General features: G+C 39.1%; 1 protein-coding gene across 2 annotated transcripts in view; it reads right to left on the bottom strand.

Moving 5' to 3' along the window:
• Positions 1–4,518: 4,518 nt before the first annotated feature.
• SRFBP1 (serum response factor binding protein 1) overlaps positions 4,519–20,671 on the bottom strand; it is a 127,913-nt gene continuing 111,760 nt past the window's right edge. For both annotated transcript variants that reach the window (XM_045022131.1, XM_045022130.1), the window contains exons 5-8: positions 9,473–9,554; positions 7,267–8,011; positions 6,708–6,745; positions 4,519–5,529 (exon numbers count right to left, since the gene is read on the bottom strand). In XM_045022131.1, the coding sequence (XP_044878066.1) occupies positions 5,339–5,529; positions 6,708–6,745; positions 7,267–8,011; positions 9,473–9,554 (1,056 nt within the window). In that variant the 3' untranslated portion in view covers positions 4,519–5,338. The remainder of the gene's footprint in view (positions 5,530–6,707; positions 6,746–7,266; positions 8,012–9,472; positions 9,555–20,671) is intronic.

The raw sequence follows: 20,671 nt of genomic DNA, 5'->3' as shown, positions 1-20,671 counted from the left end.
TGTGTAGTCATACCTTTAGCGTTTCCTGGTATCTTCCCCTCTGCAAATATTTTGGAAATGCCTGTCATTCACTGTAAACTAATAAAAAAAATTGCTCTTCAAGAAGTATTTCCTAAGCCCAGACTTAGTTCATCTGTGGCAGAGATGGTTTCACAGCATTAAGAGAGGGTGTGAACTCAATAAAGCAGGAAAAACACTCCAACTTTCCCTTCATTTTGGCCAAAATTTTAAGAAGGGGCTCCTGCAACATCCTCCTTGTAACAAATCCTGTTGGGAAGTGCTTGCTGCCAGAACCCAAGTCTAAACACTCCACGTTCAGAGGCTAAAGCATAAATAAAATGAGGGCCCCATTTGGAATCTGCTCTCCCTGGAAGCCAGTCAAATCCAAAGTGACCTTTAGGCCATGACGAAAGATATTTCATTTAGGATTTGAAAACTTTTTTTGTGCTCTAATGTCTGTTTTGAAAGCCTGAGCCGCTACATTATTTATTTCTATAGTAATTCTCAATCTGTCTTTTTAGAGTATCAAGGAAAATAGAATTGAATAAGAGACACTATTTAGATACAATGATGTTCTGTTACTTGGAGAAGATATGCTTTGTGGAACCACATACCAATACCACATACCATACCAATAATATAGTATAATGTATTTTGTCATTTGACTTGGGTAATTCTGATTTGAACTAGAAACAAAATAGAAAGTGTAAACCAAAGCTAAATTACCATATCAAAACAACACATGAAAGTACGTTACACTAATGCCTAACAATACAGGAATGGTGGGATGATATATCCTACAGCTAGATCAACATTCACACTGTACTAAGGACACACCGTTAGCAATCATCTAACAAGAGCACCAGAGGAAATAGAGCATGAACCTAGAAACCAGTTTGAAGAAATCATTCCAAAGAACAGATACCATAAGGAAATGAGTGGGCTTAGACCTTCTAACACACCTGGCTCCATGTAAGCCAGAGAGATGTAATGGCACATCTCTAGCCATCCCGCAGTTCCTTCAGAATTTCAATTTTCATAGAAATACATTTTTAAGCCATATGGTTTACCTTCTAAATATGAACGAATATTATGTTGTCTTCACAGTTCTGTACACTGCCTGACTAAGGCTATACCTACACTGTACCTCTTGTGGTGGTGTGTAGGGTGTATAGCTACAAGCCACAATGAAAAGCAGGGTGGTCCACGCTGCAGCATGTAGCTACATGTGTCAGTGAAATCCTCTGGCAAGGGGGAGGCAGCAGGAAAACGCTTGACAGCAGAGAGCTCCCAGAGCCTTTCCCCACTGCCTCCCCACACCAGAGTCTTTCCCTGTGCAGCCGCCTTTCTCTGTGGCAGGGAATGGCTCTGGCAGCTCCCTGCTGCTGGAGCATTTCACTGGCAGGGAGCTGCCAGGGCCTTTCCTTGCCCCAGGGAAAGGCTCCTACAGCAGGGAGCTGCTGGCCAGTAGCGGAGAGCTGCCAGAGCCTTTCCCTGCTATGAGGAAAGATCCCAGCAGCTCCCTGCTTTAGGAGTTCTTTCCCTGTGGTGGAGAGTGGCTCCATCAGCAGAACCTTATATTGATAAAACAATGAGGAGTACTTATGGCACCTTAGAGACTAAAATTTATTTGGCCATAAGCTTTTGTGGGCTAAAACCCACTTCATCTGATGTATCCCACGAAAGCTTATGCTCAAATAAATTTGCTGGTCTCAAAGGTGCCACAAGTACTCCTCGTTGTTTTTGCTGATACAGACTAACACAGCTACCACTCTGAAACCTGTATATTGATAAAAATAGTATTGTTGACAGGTAGGCACTGCTTGAGTGAATAGAGAGCCCCATACCCACATGGTTCAGGCATACCTTTACTTACAATTAACTGTTATTTATACCCATGTTAGGAGTGTGTGTAGTGTAAGTACTTCACACACTGCTGAAAGGAATGTGCAGCATAGATTTACCCTGAGGTGTGTAGTGCCTCCCATTCATCTAAGGAGTTAATGCAAAAGTATAAAGGTGAACACATTTAAATGTTCACTTTGTTAACTATTTCACTCAATATCTTTAGCAGAAATATCCAGTTAATGTGTTTCTCTGTCATGCTGGATATCACAGCAGTTGAGACAGTCAAAACGACCTAATGGGTCTTTTCAAGCCCATAAGGCCACTGCAGGATTTTCCCCTACAGCAGTGTTCTTCAATCCAGTTTTAAAATAATCCCAGTGATAGGGCTTTTTCCACTTCGGGTGAGAAACACAACACACTCTAATACATTTCAGTTAGATATTGCAAACCAATTTAATACCAATGTAGGCATGGCCTCTTGCCGACTGCATGCCTCGAGCCCAAAACACAATACTGTGTGTCTGTCGAACACTCCATATGACTTCAGGTACCCAGTCTGGATAAGACTAGGAAGTATACTCAGAATTATTTATTGGAAAAGGCACTCCTCCTGGTTCCATATATGCATCAAAACACAGTGCACATGCCACCTGCCCACACTGGACCTCATCTTCAGTTTCAGTGATTTGCCTGACAAAGAGTAAGTCAATGACAGATCTAGAGTTAGAACCTATAGGTCTGATCCAAAGCCCATTTAAGTCACAGGAAAGACTCCCAGTGACTGGAATGGGCTTTGGATCAGGCCTTAACTCTCCTGATACCATATCTAATTCCATAACTAAATATCATAGCCAACATAACTTACTATATCTGTCTCAGTTTTCAAATCTTTAAAATTGGGATAGCAATATCAGCATTTCCATAATTTTTTAAGTAACTAAGTTTCCTGATTTTTCTATCTATTTTTTTTTAAAGAATTGTGCAATCTATTAAGATATTTTCACTTTCAGCTATTGATACATATTTACAACCTGAATTGCAGTTTAGCAATTGTCAGATAATATGTATTGAGACAGAGTCTCTCTTCTGTGCACAGTACTAAAAACATTGATTTTAGTTTGAACTGTGCAGCTTGTAACAGCTTGTTAGGAGTTGCCAGTCATCTAATGTTCACACCCAAAGAAATGCCTTTTCAGTATACTAATCATTATTAAAACCAGAGAAATATGTAGGCCCTTACACATATTTGGGTTCGTTTGGCCATAGGTTTACCACAGAATAACACAGAAAGAGATACAAATCACTTCAGCAAAATGTATACTTACTTTGTATGTTATTTTCTAACAGAAACTCCTGTGAACTCAGTGTTAAACTTCAGATAAATTCACTAGGCTCCTCAGTTCAAAAGAGTTGTTCTCTTGCACAAATACAATAAAATAAAGCTCTCTATAGTACAGTGCCTAGAACACTGGGGACCCGGCATGGGTATGGCCTTTAAGCACAACCTAAGTAGCAATAATCCATAAGACATATGGAAGGTAGTAAAAAAGGATCTGTCACTCTCAGATTACCCTTCCTCTCCATCCCTCAAAGTTACAGTAACTGAGCATCAGAATGTGGAATAATGGTTGGATTTCTTTGATCAAGGTCTTCCTGTGAAGCTCGTGAAGAATTAAAAGGTGATTTTACAAAAAAGGAGGCTCTGGTGTTTCAGATACCCCCAGGAGTACACTTAAGGTTATAAATCATAGCTATAACAAAGTCTCTTCCTGCATTCTTAACTGCCAAGAAAAACTAAATGTCCTGGCACTCTAAGGATATGTAAAGAGAGACTTCAGGATATAAACTTTTAAAAACTAGCTATATATTGTACATGATCTACATTTTTCTTATGTTTTTAAGTTTACAAGTTTGTTTGTTTTTTAAATTATTTGACCATGGATATTAGTCACTTCTCAAAATTGGAAACTTTCACCTTCCCAGAAAAGATTAGCTGTCTGTGAAGAATTTTTTTATAACAGGATTACAGCTAACAAAAAGAGAAAAAGTTTCCTGCTCTTTACTGCACATCTTATATTTGTTTGGACTAGTACTAAGCCTTTAAAAAAGTTTCTTGTCTAGAATATGTAAAACAGTATTCTAGATATTGCTTCCAAGAGGATGACTTTTTCTTCAAAACATGATTTTCCTTGAAGATAAACACAAGTTCAAAATACAATGTATGTAATTCCTACGTATAGCCACTGGCTGCTTACCTAGTACAAGATTACTTTTACAAGAGTCTATTGCTATTGAAGATGTCTTGAACTCTTACGATCCGGTATAAAATCCTCTCCTCCCCCACACCACTATTTCATATAACGATCCCAGGAACTTCAGAACACTAAACTGATAGCTCCATCCAATACAGTCAAATGCCCTTCCAACAGTTAGGGATATAAAAAAACCCCAAGATCTTTGGCAAACAAATCGATAGCATTTAATACATTTTAAATTTATACTCTTCTTACTGATTCTGGTAGTTAGGAATCAGGAGGATGGGATCCTAATTCTCTGACTACGTGCAATTTAAATTGAGTGGGGCACACTGAATTTTCCTTTCAATACAGGAATGTTCACAACTGTGTACTTTAGTTATCAAAATTGTTGATTAATCAAGAAAGATGAACATTTTTTAGATGGCAAGTTTTTATTGCTATTTAGAGTTTGCCATACACAGTACTGATCTGCATTTCTGCTTCCTTCATGCATTTATGGAATTTAGCAAATGTCTTCAGAGCTAACAGAGCTCTGAACTTCTTCCAGCTAAGATAAGAGTAAATATTTTGATATTTTAAACATACAGCTTATTGAACTATTTTAACTACGTTTTCTTAGCTAGGAGCACTTATCCTTCCCATCTCTTCTGATACTGAAATCCTTAAATAGTTCTCTGGAGTGTACCTTACATAATGCAAAACCCCACAAAGGAAAGAGAAGCAAGTCAAAACTCCCAACTACTACAGAGCACAAAATAGCTCCATAAACCCCTTCCTGACTTCATTGTGGGTTTCATAGGTGGTGGCACTATAGAACTGAACTCTTAATCATATACTGTGTGACATCCCCATTAGTCAACTAATATAGCACAAATTGTTTCATTTGCTCAATCTTCATTATAAACAAATCTGGAATAGCTTTTTCCTTGCCAAAAAACCTTAAAAGACTACATCACCGATTTCTCAGGATTAGGATACTATTTAGTTTATAAAAACATGTAAATATGATTTAAAAAAGGCACGAGTTCTCAAATACTGTAAAAGGTTTAGTTTCCAAACAATTTTGCAAGTATCATCTCAATCAAGAAGATAAATATTCTCTTATCAATCTACAACACCCGGGTCACAAAGGTCCAGTCAAAACACAAGTTGTTACAGCTCAAAAGTAGATACCGAACTAGAGGGGAACTATAAGAATCTTCTTTAACAATATGAATTTACATTAAAAAAGTTTAATCATCATCAAATTTAATCTTTTTCCCCTGGAATGCTGTAATTTGAGATATTTGTTCCCGACGCTTCTTGCTTGCTTCCCACGAAGGATGAAGTGGTTGCTCTAAATGCTCTTTTTTATTTTCATACTTTATACCTGCAGCTTTAGCAAGGTGTGTTCTCTTTACCCGTAGTTCATTTTTTGGAAAAGCTGTGCATAAAATACAATAAAAAACATTAAATGCAACTATGTCATGAACATATACAAAACCAGGTAATACATACTATAAATACCTTAAAATAAGGGTAGATATTTACTGGAAGCCAATATAACTAAGCCAATATATAATATGTGAGACATACCATATAATCTCCAATATCCATTCCTAATGAGACACGCACAATATATACATATGAACACATGATTATACTTTATACTTTTTTTTTTTAATACCCAGAAAGATTGCTAAGGAGGAAGGAAGATTATCCCTCTTCTCACAAATCAGCAAACTGCTAGTTCATGAAGAGCAGATATGCTCAAGATGATATGATTAAGATGGCAGAAGGCTCTCTTTCAATGCAAAATTTGTGTGGAATTTAATTACCATTTTAGAGTAGCGCTTTCAATATGAGATCGGCATATAATTTCTTTGATGCAGCAAAAAAAATTCTAATCCTTAAAAGTGCAGAATGAGCCATAATCTGGGTAAAATATTCAAGTGGCTAAAATAATTTGCTGGGATGAACCACTTGATGAGATTAAGGGTTGTATTCCGTCACTTTTACTCACACTCAGATTGTACCTTTTTCCATGAGTAGTTTCATGGAGTAAGATATTAACGTGGGGAAAGGTGGCAGAGTACAGACCTGTAGGATGCTTGCTTTTGATAACTATTTCAAACCATGGAAACGTATAACATCAAACAGTTTCTACAAGTTAAAGGACAAGTGCAATCTCTTGACGACTCAAACAGAAATATCTAAATAAATTTCACTAAGGGCTTGTCTACATGAACATTTAGTTTGTGGCAAGATGGGGTGGGAATCTACCCTGCTGCAGACTAACTATCTATGTAGACCTTGATGATGCACATTTACGGTTTGATAACATTCTTTGATCTAGTCCTCTCTGAAATGGAACTAAACCAAAGCACATTAACATATTGTTAATGTATGTCAAGAGGGTCCACACAGGCTAGTAGGGAGGTAGATTCCCACTCCAGCTTGCCGCAAACTAATTGTTTTCATGCAGACAAGTCCTAAACTGAAATATGAAACAAACCAGAATACCTCACTGTGATTAGCCCTACAGGGATAAGTGTAGCTTGACAGGTTTTACTTTGGCATTTTAAGGAATTCAAATGGAGCAGCAGTACCATGGATACATACCTGTTCTTCTGTTTTTGGAAGTCTGATAGTTAACATTTCTAAAAAACAAGAAAATAATATTAAAGATCTTTCAAGAAAAGAATAATAATAAAAGATTTGTTGGAAAATATGGCCAATTCCACCATACTTGCTGGATAATCTACATGGCACTAGGATATGGTAGCAATAAACGGCTTTTGCTATTGGTTAACATTGAAGTGAAACTGACATGAAACCAATGCAAGAACTATATACAATTTATATTTTTGTATATAACTGTGATTTTGGTTGTTGGCTCATCTTGAGCTTTTGAGTTCAGCTTTTATGAAGCTCAGGAGCAGTTAACATTGCCGTGAGCATCTTTTTAGAACTTTCTATTGATACTGACACAAATAACTTTCCTGAGCAGGGAAGAATTTGAAAAATGCATAACGGTCAAGGAAGAATGATGTGACTGGATACAAAATGTCAATCCAAATACTCTGAGCAGTGATTGGCTGAAATTCTGCTCAGTTGATGGAAATATTACAAGTCATAATAATTACTCTATAATTTCTATAACTGAAATGGAAAAGAATACCTCTTCATATTTTTGGATTTCTGATCAGATCTGGACAGAGAATTGCAAAATACGGATTCCAACTTCATTGCTTTTGCACTTGGTTTACTTTCTTCTGTGAGGACATCCTGCATCGTCATAGACTTTGAGTCCTTTGTTTTGTTTAGTAATGCTTCGAGTCTTTTCTTTTCCTTTGCTGAAGAAAGGTCACTATGTGCCACTTTCTTCTTCTTTTTCTTTACTTTGCCGATGAAGAAATCATCATCGCTATCACTATCTTCAGAATCGGATGACTGGTTATAAAACCTCTCTTCCGTGCTGTCATCAAAATATTCTTTGTTATCAAATTCTTCCATATCACTAACATCACTCTTTGATTTGTTTGTTATCCTGAACCTATTCGCACTTGTAAGTTTTTTTCTTTTTGGCCAGTCAATTGTCGTTTCTGTTTGATCCTGAACTATGGCATGTTCTTCTGAAGTTTGTAATGACAAATCACCCAGAGAATCTGTTCTTTCAGTTTCTGAAGATTTCTGCTCACATTCGCTCTCACAGATTTGTTTATTTTCTATGTTAGTAGCTGTTTTCACATTCATCTTGGTTTTAGCTTCTTGCTGTTTTAGTGTATGTGTCTGATTATCTATATTGCTATTAGAATGTTGCCTCAATTTAGGCTTTTGAGAATGCTGTTCTTCTGATTTATGCTCATACGAAGATTGAGTTTTAGGTGGCTTCTGTCTTGCATCCTTAAAGGCTTTTACAGCAGCTACAAAAATAATAGCAAATAGAGTTATTGCAGCATCATACAGTACATACATTAGTTAAAACAACGTTCAAGTGGTTATGACACTAAGTTTGCAAGTTAGATCCACTATGCTGAACAAGTATGAGATATTTTTGGTGCCTTCACTAGATCATTTAGCAAGTAAAAGTAGGGGCTGAAATGGCTTGAAGTAATGTCAAAGAGGAAAAGTGGAGAAATCAGAACTGAGTGAGGGCTCCTATTGCATGTAATGAACTTCTCAGGATCAGATGATTTTCACTGATTCAAGTTAATGTCAGGTGATATTTTGAGTGTGGAAAAACTGCAAACACACATGTTATACACACACACACACACACACACACGTATAATTATAGGCACCTAGCAGTGCCTGTCATTAGCTAAGGTTATTTCCACCATAACCTTTTTTCACAAGCTAATTTTTTCTGGAACATTCACCCTTTGCCCTGGAATTTTCCATATCTGCTTTCAGCCCAACAGCGAGCACAACCAACATGCCTCAATCTTCTTTTAGCCTACGTCTACACTGTACACCACTAGCGGTGGTGTGTAGGGTATGTGAGTGCTGCGGTGAAAAGCACGCTATGTCCATACTGGAAACAGTGCAAACTGCCTTAGGATACTTGGAAACCTCCCTTAAATATCTCCAATATAGAGTCTTTATAGAGTCAATATAGGTGCTGCCCTAAATATGATTCAGCACCAATTTAGCAGAGGCTTCTGGATTTTATGAATTATATAATCCCTCTCTCTGCTAGCTGCTATGCAATTGAGAGTTTTACACCTATTAACCAGTTTAGTAGTTAATATTACAAAACTATTTTAGGTCTGTGACTTCATCTTAGCTAGTTGACTTAAGTTTGGTAATACAAGTGTGTAACAGTACATACACCTATTAGCAAACAGTGCATACACCTAATAGCAAATACTGTCAAGTATCAGAGGGGTAGCCGTGTTAGTCTGGATCTGTAAAAGCAGCAAAGAGTCCTGTGGCATCTTATAGACTAACAGACGTATTGGAGCATGAGCTTTCGTGGGTGAATACCCACTTTGTCGGATGCATGTAGTGGAAATTTCCAGAATAGCAAATACTATTACTGTGGGTTAAAAAGCAGAGACAAATATGGAAGCAATTTAATATTAATCAGAAGTGACCAACATATTCAGGCTATAATAAGTCAATTCATTATTGACACACTATATATATTTATATTTTCTCTCTATTAAAAATTCAGTTCCTTACAGAATAAAAGGAGCCTCGGTGTTCAGAATATAATTGTAAAACCTTTAAAATTCATCTGTGGCGCTAAGGCAAGTATCCCTGTTTGAGACAGAGTGTAATTATATTACCTCTTCCAAAACACCATTTTTAAGGGACAGAACAAGATAATGTGCATAAACAAATACAGGAATTTGAACAAGATGAGATTGTCTATTTCATACCTTTAATATCAGCAATTTTTGTCTTTAACAGTGGGTGTGTTGCTAGTCTAGCAGTTGCTCTGTCAGCCGCAGTGGAATTTGGCTGTATACAAAAAATAAAAAAATAAGTAAGAAATGTTATATGGTGATAAGGTGGTTGTGTAGATTTGCCTGATCCATACTACAAGATACGCTAGTGACAGATTATGGACCTCCCAGCCTACTAAAAAACAAACCAAACCCCAAGACAATACAAGTTTAAATGTTACCAGGCCTGCTCACCACACATTTGTCTTAAATTAAAATCTCACGTCATCCCAAGGAGCATGGAAGAATTTGACTATGGGGCTATTGATAAGAACATCACAAATATGCACCATTGCAATTGCCCTATTGTTAAATATGAGTGATATTGTTGATGTTTCTGTTTAAGAATAGATTGTCTGCACATCTTCCAGGCTTGGATAACATACTACAATTTTACATTCACTGCATATTTGCTATATTGGTCTAAAATAATTCAAAAAAAGGCTCATATACAAGGCCACCTCCTCTTGGCTAGAGGGGTAATTACTGTTAAATCAGATAATATTGTTCATCTTCCTTTTCTGATAGAGCTCTAGAGACTAAATTTTGAAGTCATTACTATTATTTCCAATAGTGCTCACAATGTACTAGGTGCTTTCCAAACATGAGACAACATTGCTCCTTGTCTCCAAGAACTTTTCAGTCTAAAAGGCAAACAGACGAAGGGGTAGAGGAGAAGTGTACATATGTAAATAAGGTAGTCAAAGTAGCAAATGGTCACATCTTAGTAACAGTTTGAAAAATACAACACACTTGTGTTTTTTTAAATAGAGGTTATGACAAGACTGTGGATAAATAGTAATAAGCAACCACCTGACTTCCTGTAGGAGTCACAGTAGAAGTTAACTTTTAGTAAGTATCTGAACATGAAGAAGGTAGCAACCTTGAGGACTAGCTCAAAGAGGGTGGTTTGGATAAAGGAATAGAGAGTAGAATTTGTGAGAGAAGCAGGTGGAATGAGGCATCAAGGCTGGCATTGTTAGCACAGCAGAGGAGATAAGGGAAGATGGATAGAGAGAAGGGTGGATAAGAGTTAAGGTGCAGAGTTATACAGGGTCTTGAAGGCAAGGGTAAGTTTAAATTTGATGCAGCAGAGCAGAGGAAAGCCACTGGAGGGATTTAAAGAGCAGGGTAACGTGGTCAGATTGAAGGGCAAGGATGATATTGGGGTTTGTGTCTCTTGTATGAAGAGATAAGGGAGGCATGGGTGTCATGGAGGCAAGAGGAGGAATTTATAGTAATTAGGGTTAAAGTACTATAGATGGTGTTTCTTTCCTTTCCTACCCTGTGATTTTCAATTCCTAGTTCTTCATATGTTGGAAGACAACCGGCAGTTATTAGAAAGACTGTTCACCACTCACGACGTTGTCCTCACTTTACTGCAAAACTGATTGAGAAGGCATCTCAGATCCAGGAGGATTTTGTGGGGTAGAGGGGAAAGGAAGGGGGAAAGAAACTCCAAACCCAGTACTGCTAATAGCCCAGTGTTTATCACCTGGAATGTGGGAGACCCAGGTTCAAGTTCCTACTATGCCTGGTTTGGAGATGAGTGCCCTAAACATCAAGCTACTGGCAACACTAGGTGGGTTTCTCCCCCTCATTCCATATCCGAATAAAAACAAAATTTCAAACTCTCTAACCTCTTTGGAAACAAATGTTTTCTGGCCAGCCCTAGGGAAAATGTTACAAAATAGTGAGGGAAACTCAACATCTTAGCAGAAGACCATATTGTTTAGGTCATATTTCTTGTTTGATGAGATGATTTTCTGGGCTTGTGAGTAATTTCCCTTCTTCCCAAGTCCCCTATATCGCAGAAATCTTTCCTCAGGTCAAGGAGAGCCGGGAAACTGTTCCCTTTGCAGACAGTCTGCGATTTTCTGAACATTGGCCAGAGGAGATGGTCCAAGAGACGTACATGTTCCATCTCCAATGGGCCTCAGCTGGCTTACTCGCAGGCTGGTTTGGCCTAGAGAACTTGAAGCCTGAATCCAGATCCCATGTGACAACGGTGCATGCTGCTCCCAGACTGCTGGGACAGACTGCTCACATTGCTGAAGATCAAAAGGTATTTTCTTTGGAGATTTTTCTATAGCTGGAAAATGTATTTTTGAACTTAATTAATATACTTTCCCCCTCAGACGCTTCCTGTGGGTTTAGAAAGTGTATACCATAATGTTCACAAAGCAGCAGTAGCTTCTGTGCAACATCTGGTGTTCTTTAATTCAAGTATTTATGGAAAAGGGTTTAAATTTATTTGCCAGTTTATATGGAATACTCACATTTTTCTTATAGAAAAAAATACCTGCAAACACTAATCTACATTAGGAGATAGCAGCCATAAACATACAATGTGACATTCTTATCCTTAAACACTTCCTATTTTTTGACTTTTTGGCATATCCAGGCTTATGGAAAAACAAATTGAACAGAAGTGTTTTATATGATGGAAAACACTGACAGAAAACCTAATTTAGAAGGAAAAATGTTAAGTCTATTCACAGAGAAAAAAATCATTAAATTTGATTATTTATGAAAATGCTGGAATGGTAAATATTTATTCATATGAAACCATACTATTTCTTGTACCACTTTTCACTAATCTGTGTCTTTCATGCAAGTCTCATAGTATTCTCAAAGGTAGACCTTATCCCCATTTTACAGCCTGAGAAACTGAAGCACAGATTAGTTTCAGGTTTCAGAGTAGCAGCCGTGTTAGTCTGTATCCGCAAAAAGATACAGACTATCCATCATAGGACCTAATCACATCAGGCACGCCATCAGGGGCTCGTACACCTGCACATCTACCAACGTGATATATGCCATCATGTGCCAGCAATGCCCCTCTGCCATGTACATTGGCCAAACTGGACAGTCTCTACGCAAAAGAATAAATGGACACAAATCTGACATCAGGAATCATAACATTCAAAAACCAGTGGGAGAACACTTCAACCTCTCTAACCACTCAGTGACAGACTTGAAGGTGGCAATTTTGCAACAAAAAAACTTCAAAAACAGACTCCAAAGAGAAACAGCTGAACTCGAATTAATATGCAAACTAGACACAATTACCTGTGGTCTAAACAAAGACTGGGAATGGTTGGGTCATTACATTAATTGAATCTATTTCCCTATGTTAAGTTCTCCTCACACCTTCTATGGGCCATCTTAATTATCACTTCAAACAGTTTTTTTCCTCCTGCTGACGATAGCTCATCTCAATTGATTAGACTCTTCCTGTTGGTATGCATACTTCCACCATTTCATGTTCTCTGTATGTATAAATATCTCCTGTCTGTGTGTTCCATTCTATGCATCCGAAGAAGTGAGCTGTAGCTCACGAAAGCTCATGCTTCAATAAATTTGTTAGATTAGTTTCAGTGACTTACCTGAAGTCATAAAGGAAGTTTCTGGCATGCAACAATAAAATCCTGGCTCTCTATCAAGAAGTTTACACTTACAAAACCTAATATTTACTTAGATATGCATGAACAGAAATTATTTTATTTTTTGGTATTTCTATAGCTGTCTTTTATCCAATAGATAATATGTCAAACTAAAACAATGCTAAAATTGTAAAAGTTGCAATGTGAAATTCAAACTATAAGCAAATGCTTAAGGCTGCAGGCACAATCACATCTCTATCTTCCTGTGCATATGCATTTTTGACACTACCTAATTGCATCACAACATATTATTTCCATAGGATCCTCCTCCCTCATTCAGCATCCAGTCTGGGAGGTGCAAAGTGAATAAAGCAGTCGAGTAATATATGTTTACTGTTCAGTGACTGGCTCCTTCTGTACTCAACATTCAACCTGGGCAGTCATGAGATGCCAACATTGTCTGGCTATACCGGAAAAAAGACAGGAGATATTTGACATAGGTTTAATCAGATGTCTGGGATTACCCGGCAGATAAAAGTGTACAGTGCAGGTAACCCCATGTTTATTCCATAATTAACCAGGAGGCTTTTACCAGCTCCCCCTTTTTCCATCCAGGTCCCTCCAGCAAATCCATTGCCAGGAACTTACCATCCACCCCTTCCTCATAGGAGGGTTAAGGTGGGCTATAATAATAGGGGTTGGCTCCGTGCCGTACCAATCATAGCAGTCTCCAACCAGCCCCCATTCGCTCCTTTACCAACACCGCTTTTTATGTGCTTTTCCAAACCATTTATCTGGTCACTGTATATATTTCCTATGGAGTACCTGCACTGAACATCTGCCACAAGGAGGCGAAAACCATTAGCTTGGCTGCTTCCTCCCAAACCCAGTAAGATTCCCAGACCTCACCTAATGCCCTCTTTTATATCAGTCAAAAACATGACAGCACCCAAGTCTGAGAGGTGAAACCCATCCTCCTGAAACAACTCTGGTGCTCCATATACTATGCCAGGATGTGAAATTACTGCCCCTTCTAGGGTCCCCAGGAATTTGGCCACCTCCCTGTTCACATACTTCCTGGCCTTGTCCACCTTGGGGGCCTCATGGCTCCCTGCCAGACCCAGTGCTGAAGAATATCTGACCATGCCATGTTAACTCCTGGAAAAATGTCAAGGATCAGCCTCAAGTCCCTCCTTGTTCTGAGCATTAGTTCCACCTCTTTAAGCATTCCCAAATTGTTTTCCCCAAGGTGTACCACAACTATATTTGGTGGCCAGTGATGGGCCCGCACAGCATACAGCAGCTGTATCAGTTGATCCCATAACATGCCCCTCTTTGCATGCCAATGAGAACTGCTTCACCACTGAAGCCCAGCTGTGAACCCTCAAGCAACTTGGATGCTTGCCTATTCTCCCAAAACAATACTGTGCCTGCAGATCCACACCATTTCATGCAAAAGGGAGGGTTAAGGTACAGGGCTGCCCCTTTTTAATGCCTCATTCCTGGGGGACGAGTCAGTGACCTCACTGACCCTTTGCAGCAGTTTTCTATCTCCTCCTTCTCCCAAGCCCTAAAGCACAGTTCCCTTGTTTGGCCAGCCAGCCAAATACCCATCCGCTTACAGGTGCAGGGTGGTCATTTTATCGAGGGGCTCCTTCAAAACTTTTTAGCCTCGTTAAGGGATGCACATATTTATGTTGATTTACAACAACTTAAAAAGGAATCGGTCTGTCAACAACTGCTACGTCTAGTTAATCTCTGTGAGTGACATTTTATGCTAGTTATATAAGCTACTTTTCATACTTGAAAACTATATATTGAGGGGAACCAAGAACACCAGCACTGGCTCTTCAAGTTCTGAGCTGGGGATGGCGAGGTGGACAATGGAAGGGAGAGGTGGACTGCAGCAGCTGCAGGATTCCCACTCAGTTGACCCAAGCCTCCTCACCTCTCTATGCAATGTTGGGGCAGCTGCCAAGGGTCAGGGGTGGTATGGAGTGTAGGGACTACATGCAGTGACTTTCATAAGCTTTTAGCAGCACTGTAGGTGAGACTTCCCCTTGCAGCAGCTGCCTGAGTGAGCAAACAACTCAGCATGAGCGTCAGTAAATGTCAACAGAGATGACCCTAGCATTTTTGAGTAGGCTTATGAAATGTTTTCAGCTGTAGCTGACATCTGTCCACAGGGGTGCTGGAACAATTTATATAAAGGGGGTGTTGACGATGGAAACCATGCATTTGATGTTTGTTATTACTACTTCAAGCCAGAGAGTGCGGTAGCATTCCCAGCACCCATAGTTCCAGCACTACTGTCTGTTCACTGTGATCACACTGGCCTAAGGATTTTGTGGAGGTTTAGCAAGATACTTCACAATAAGACCCAAACTTCACTGAAACATTTCACATAAGAAGTCAATACACGCAGGCAATCTTAAGGTCCCCTTTGGTTTCTATCAGTTACCATTTTCACGGTAATCTTTATAAGTAAAAAGCCTAGAGCAGTGATTCTCAAACTTCATTGCACCACGACCTCCTTCTGACAACAAAATTACTACATGATCCAGGTAGGGGGAGAGGGAGCCAAAGCCTGAGCCCCACTGCCCTGGGTGAGGGTGGAGCTCAGGCTTCAGCCCTGGGTTCCAGCAAGTCTAATGCTGGCCCTGGTGACCCCATTAAAATGGGGTCACAACCCACTTTTAGGTCCCGACCCACAGTTTGAGAACCGCTGGCCTAGAGGCTTGCTTTATTTTATTAAAATGAAAGCTGAGATGATTTTTTAGAAGGGCCAAAGGCCACTTTTGGTAACCAGGGATTTTCCTGAACCACCTTCTGCTTATCAGCAAACATGCATAGAGAAATTTGGAGAATGAGGCAGCAGTCTGGAGAGTCTGTCCCTGTGCAACAGGTGATAACAATGAGTGGCATCAGTGCTGTTGACTCTTCTTTTCTGGTGGAGTCTGGCACCCAGGTGCAACCTTGAATATCCAACTTTCTGAGCACGGCTGAAGAGCAAGCGCATTGCCCTGTTCTATATGTGTGGCCTGAGACCAAGGCTAACCACTTTCACACATCCTGTGCATTTAGCCCTATTCCTCTTATAAAGTGAAGTATATCCCCAAAACATTGGAGGCTGTGCATTCTGTCCTCCAATTACACTACAGCCACACCTGCCTCTTTCTTCCATCAAAAAAGAATGAGTATACTTGAATATGTAAATGAGTTTCTATCAGTCTCTCACCCCCTTCCATCAACAAGCATAAGTGCTGGAAGTAGGGGTGCTGCCACACCCCTTGTCTTGACATGGATTCCATTATACACAGGGTTTACAGTTTGACTCAATGGCTCTGAGCACCTCCACCATACAAATTGTTCCAGCAACCCTGTCAACAGGAGGATTTTCCAAGATGTATTCCCCTTTCCTCTTCCAAGAGGATTTTCAAAGACATAACTCCACTTCCCATCAGAATTTTGCAAATGGTTTTCATGTGAAAGTAACTTTTATAGAGATTTTCTTTGCAGGATCTGATGTAAAAAATATCCACCATACCAACATTTTCACATAAAAGGGAAAATTCAGAGGCATGAAATTGCCTGGAATGAATTCAGAAAGTTTTTTTCCTCAAAATTTTGAAAAAAAACCCCAAACCCTCTTCCCCACACTCTTAATTGGATTTATATTAATTGACTTGGTAGTATTAAGATGACATAATATATTGAACCTGTCTTCCATGAAACCTCAAAGCACTTTACAAGTCTTAATAGATTTAGAATACAACAAATGGTCAATGTAGTTCCATTGGATTAATCTGGCAAAACTAATTTAGCTATCTAACAACTCTGTGAGCTCGGCAATTATTTTTTAAGAGTGTGAAACAGCCATAGAAAGATTAAGTGATCTGTCCAGTGACACTATAATGATCTATGGCAGAGCCTGGAATAATAATCAGAACTCCCAAGTGCAAGTTCTGTGGTGATCTACAAGCCATTATTATTCTTAACTTCTTCCTTTTGTCCATAGTATCAACACTAAAACTGGTATTATAGTGGGAAACCACAGCAAAAAGTTCTAGGACAGGGCATGCACATGATCTGAGTTACCTACCCACTCAGGAGTTCATCCTTCCAGGCCTAAATTGACACAGCAGTCATGTTGATTGGTATTTTATGTTGTTTTTCTAGTGGGAAATTTTTCCACTAGAAAGTAGGTGGGTATTATACTCTTCATATTTGACTTTAGAAATTTCTTCAGTGTTGAAAAAAGTGCATTTACAAAAAACATTGCTAAGTTCCTATCAATAGGGATACCAGGTACACTTGTCCAAAAGATGTTTATGAAAAAAAAAATACTGAAAGTAATTTGGATTATTCAGTTTTGCCTTATGAATTTCCAACTTTCTAATCAATTCAGGTTTTGTTGCCAATCTTAAATTTAATAATATATTAGAAAAAGTATTAGTATATTAAATACTGTAAGAATTCATATAGAAAAAGACGACAGCAGTGGTATTTATTCATCGGGATTACATATTGGTACAATTCTTTGAAAAGTTAAAAAACTATGCCATTGCTAAATATTTTTACTATTTGGTTTTTGCTGTGCTGAACAACAACATTTGGCAAAAAACAGGGGAGCAGAAGAGATGCTAGTACTTAAAAACCAGGCAATCTCCATAAAAATAAGGAGATAATTAACAGTGATTGTGCTGCATCAATACAACATGGTCAAATAAGAGGGCTGAGCAAAAGACAGTACACTATTTGTAAGTGAATAAGAAATTGTAAAGAATATGTAGAAAAATCTTACTAAAAAGATCTGTTACAAAACTGGAATGAAATCTTGAGCCATATTGTAAACATATATATAAAAAATAATTTCTTAACCATTTCACAGCTGATCCGAAAGCATCACACTGATTGTTTCACCTTTTCTGGACAGCAAAATGTGAAACTGGCCTCTCAATATACCAGTAGCTGATCATATAGCACTAAAAAGTGAAAATGGAGAATAGCCAGGTTAGAGAGAACTAGAGCAGGAAGTTGCTTCCAACAGGGAGTTGGATGTCTAAACATGATGGGAACTGGCCAACCTCAACAAGCTCCAAAAGAAAAGTCTGAAACTAGTATTGTTCTCACTGTTTCACATTACCACCCATTTTTAATGGAGAAGAGAACACAGGCTGAGGGTAGAACAAACTATGCCCCTCAACTTATGTGTTGTAAGCCAATTTGGAGACTGAGTTCTGAAAAAACTAGGAGTTAGCAATAACTCGAATGCATCTTGAGTTCTCTGCAGTTTACCACTGACCATACCCCAAAAGCTCTCAGTGGAAGTAGATGGTAGAAATAAATAAGGAAAGTTCTGAGGATGGTGGCGTATCTCTATATTAATGAAACTATGTGATGGCCCAAGAAAAGCGGCTGCTTGATCAAACTATTAGTTGAAAAGTTCTGGAACTAAAATCCTCATAGCTAACTTTTTATTACAAATTTAGGTTGCTGATGGAATGATGAACACAGGGACTCCTGGGGATTTAACCTTCAAAGTATTATTAGGCAATTATGTGGCTCCAAGGCACAAACACAAACCCCAAAAGATAACTCATCAGGTATAGCTCGATAGAGCAGTTCATACCCACACAGACTTGTGACATGGTGGAAAAAAATAATTGCTGCTGCAGTTAGACTCAAGGGGAAGAGGTATGTTAACCTCTTGGGCCATGCTACAAAGGTGGTGAGGGCTAATGAGGACACACAGGGATAAATGACCTAGTGGGTATCTGGTACTGTTACAATAAGTGTGTCATTTTAAAAGCTGGATGTGCTATTGAAAACAAAAAGATTTCTTGGCATACTACACTCATAAAGTCTGCCCACAATTGAAAACAGATTTTCATCGTATGTGTTTAGCCATTTTTCTGAAAGACGTACCATAGAAATGGAAATTCAGTTCACTGAAAAACTATAAAGCATTTGAGATAAACATGTAGATTAACAACTTCTTGGCACTGAAAAGCAGATTTTCCAGCATTATGTTCATTAGGCAATATATGCATTTAGTAATGAGTAACACATGCCAGAACTGCTCAAGCAAAATCAAGGTTTCCATACATACCATAGAGGAATTGGAGATGAATTTAAACCCTGCGCTCAAAAATCCTATTGTAGGTATTTCAGCATTTGGTACATCAGTGATTCTGTATCATACTGGGAGAAGATCTGTTAGGTGTCTTCTAGGCTACTGAGGTACTATTCCTTAGCCTCCGTCTACAGGCAGTTATTTTTTAAACCAAAATAGTTAAATTGTCACAGCCCTTTAATGTAAATGCAGTTATGCCAGTATGTGGATTGGTGCTGCCCCAGAGCACCCCCTCATGGTCTGAGGTGGCCCTACGGACACCATGTCCTGAGTTCCATCTTAGTTCTTCACAATAATTTATATTCAGGCCAGAATACTTTTAATAATATGCCCCCTTGTGGGGTCTTATTTAGACTTTCCCAAATATAGACCATTGTAGCCCCTTCAGGACCAACTGTTCTCCTCCTTCATTCAGGGATTGTGCCCGCCCTCCTCCTGGACAACAACAGGTTTCCTCTTCTAGGCACAGGAGCCCCACAGCCATCATTCTGGGGCTGTGCTAATATTCAGGCCTGCTGTAGCCTTAAACCAGCTTGTCCCAGCTGTCCCCCTTTGTAGCTCAGTCCTTTCCCCCCCGCAGGCTGGAAAAGGGCAGCAGTCCTTCCACTGTTGATATCTCTCCTGTTATGAAGGAGGAGACAGCATAGATGCTTCCATCCTTCCCAAGGCTTGTCCCAGTTGGCAGGAAGCCTTGCCCCACTCTGCCCTACAATCTCCTTGGTCCCAGGCCCTCACAGAAACAGTGACCTGGGATTCTCCCCCACAAATCCCCCCATCCCCAGCACTATCTATTCACCCAGGACCATCTTCCTCTGTCCTAATACCTACCTCTGCCCTTCCCGAGGCCTTTGTACACTCGGAAAAGTCCCAGGAACCTTAAACGGATACACCCGGGGACAAGAGTAGACTGACCCCTAATCCCTACTATTTTTAAAGGAAACAGTTACACTGCTGCACAATACAAGGGTGTCTCCACACTTGCATAGCTTAGGGCATGTCTACACTACATCTTAAATTAACTTAGGTTAGGTCAATTTACAGCCACCACAGTAATTACTGTAGTATGACCCAGTCATATTCAAATGCAGACATGTATAGTGAGAATTCTCCATTCGTAAATGTAAGGGAGATGAATCTTTGACAGATTACTCATTTTCTTTGTTTACAGAACATTTGCATTAAACAAGTCTTAACAAAAAAAAGTTTTCAATAAAACTAAACAAAACCCACTTCCCTCCTCAGACAGATTTAATTTGCTTGATATCTGTGACATCATAACTCTACAACCCCTCCAGCTATCTGTATTTTTTTGGAGGAATGGGGTGGAAAAGCAGAACTGACAAAAAATGAAGTTCCTATGTAAAAACATGCAGATTTTTTCCCCCATCTTTTTGTTATCTACAGGGGTGGCTTGTAAGACTCCTTCCCCACCCCCAAAGGCCCAAACTTATTTTCCCCCTCTTTGTGGGTCAACTTAAAAAAACAATTACATTCCCTTATGAGTACATCACATATACAAATCTGAGACCCATGCCTCTGATACAGGGATGAAATCAGCTCCCAGCCTCTAAACATGCAAGTGCAGGATTTCTTCTATCCTTTTCCAGAACT

Source organism: Mauremys mutica, chromosome 6 (genome assembly GCF_020497125.1).
Source record: "Mauremys mutica isolate MM-2020 ecotype Southern chromosome 6, ASM2049712v1, whole genome shotgun sequence".
Lineage (NCBI taxonomy): Eukaryota > Metazoa > Chordata > Testudines > Geoemydidae > Mauremys > Mauremys mutica.
This window is presented reverse-complemented; position numbering and strand designations above follow the sequence as displayed.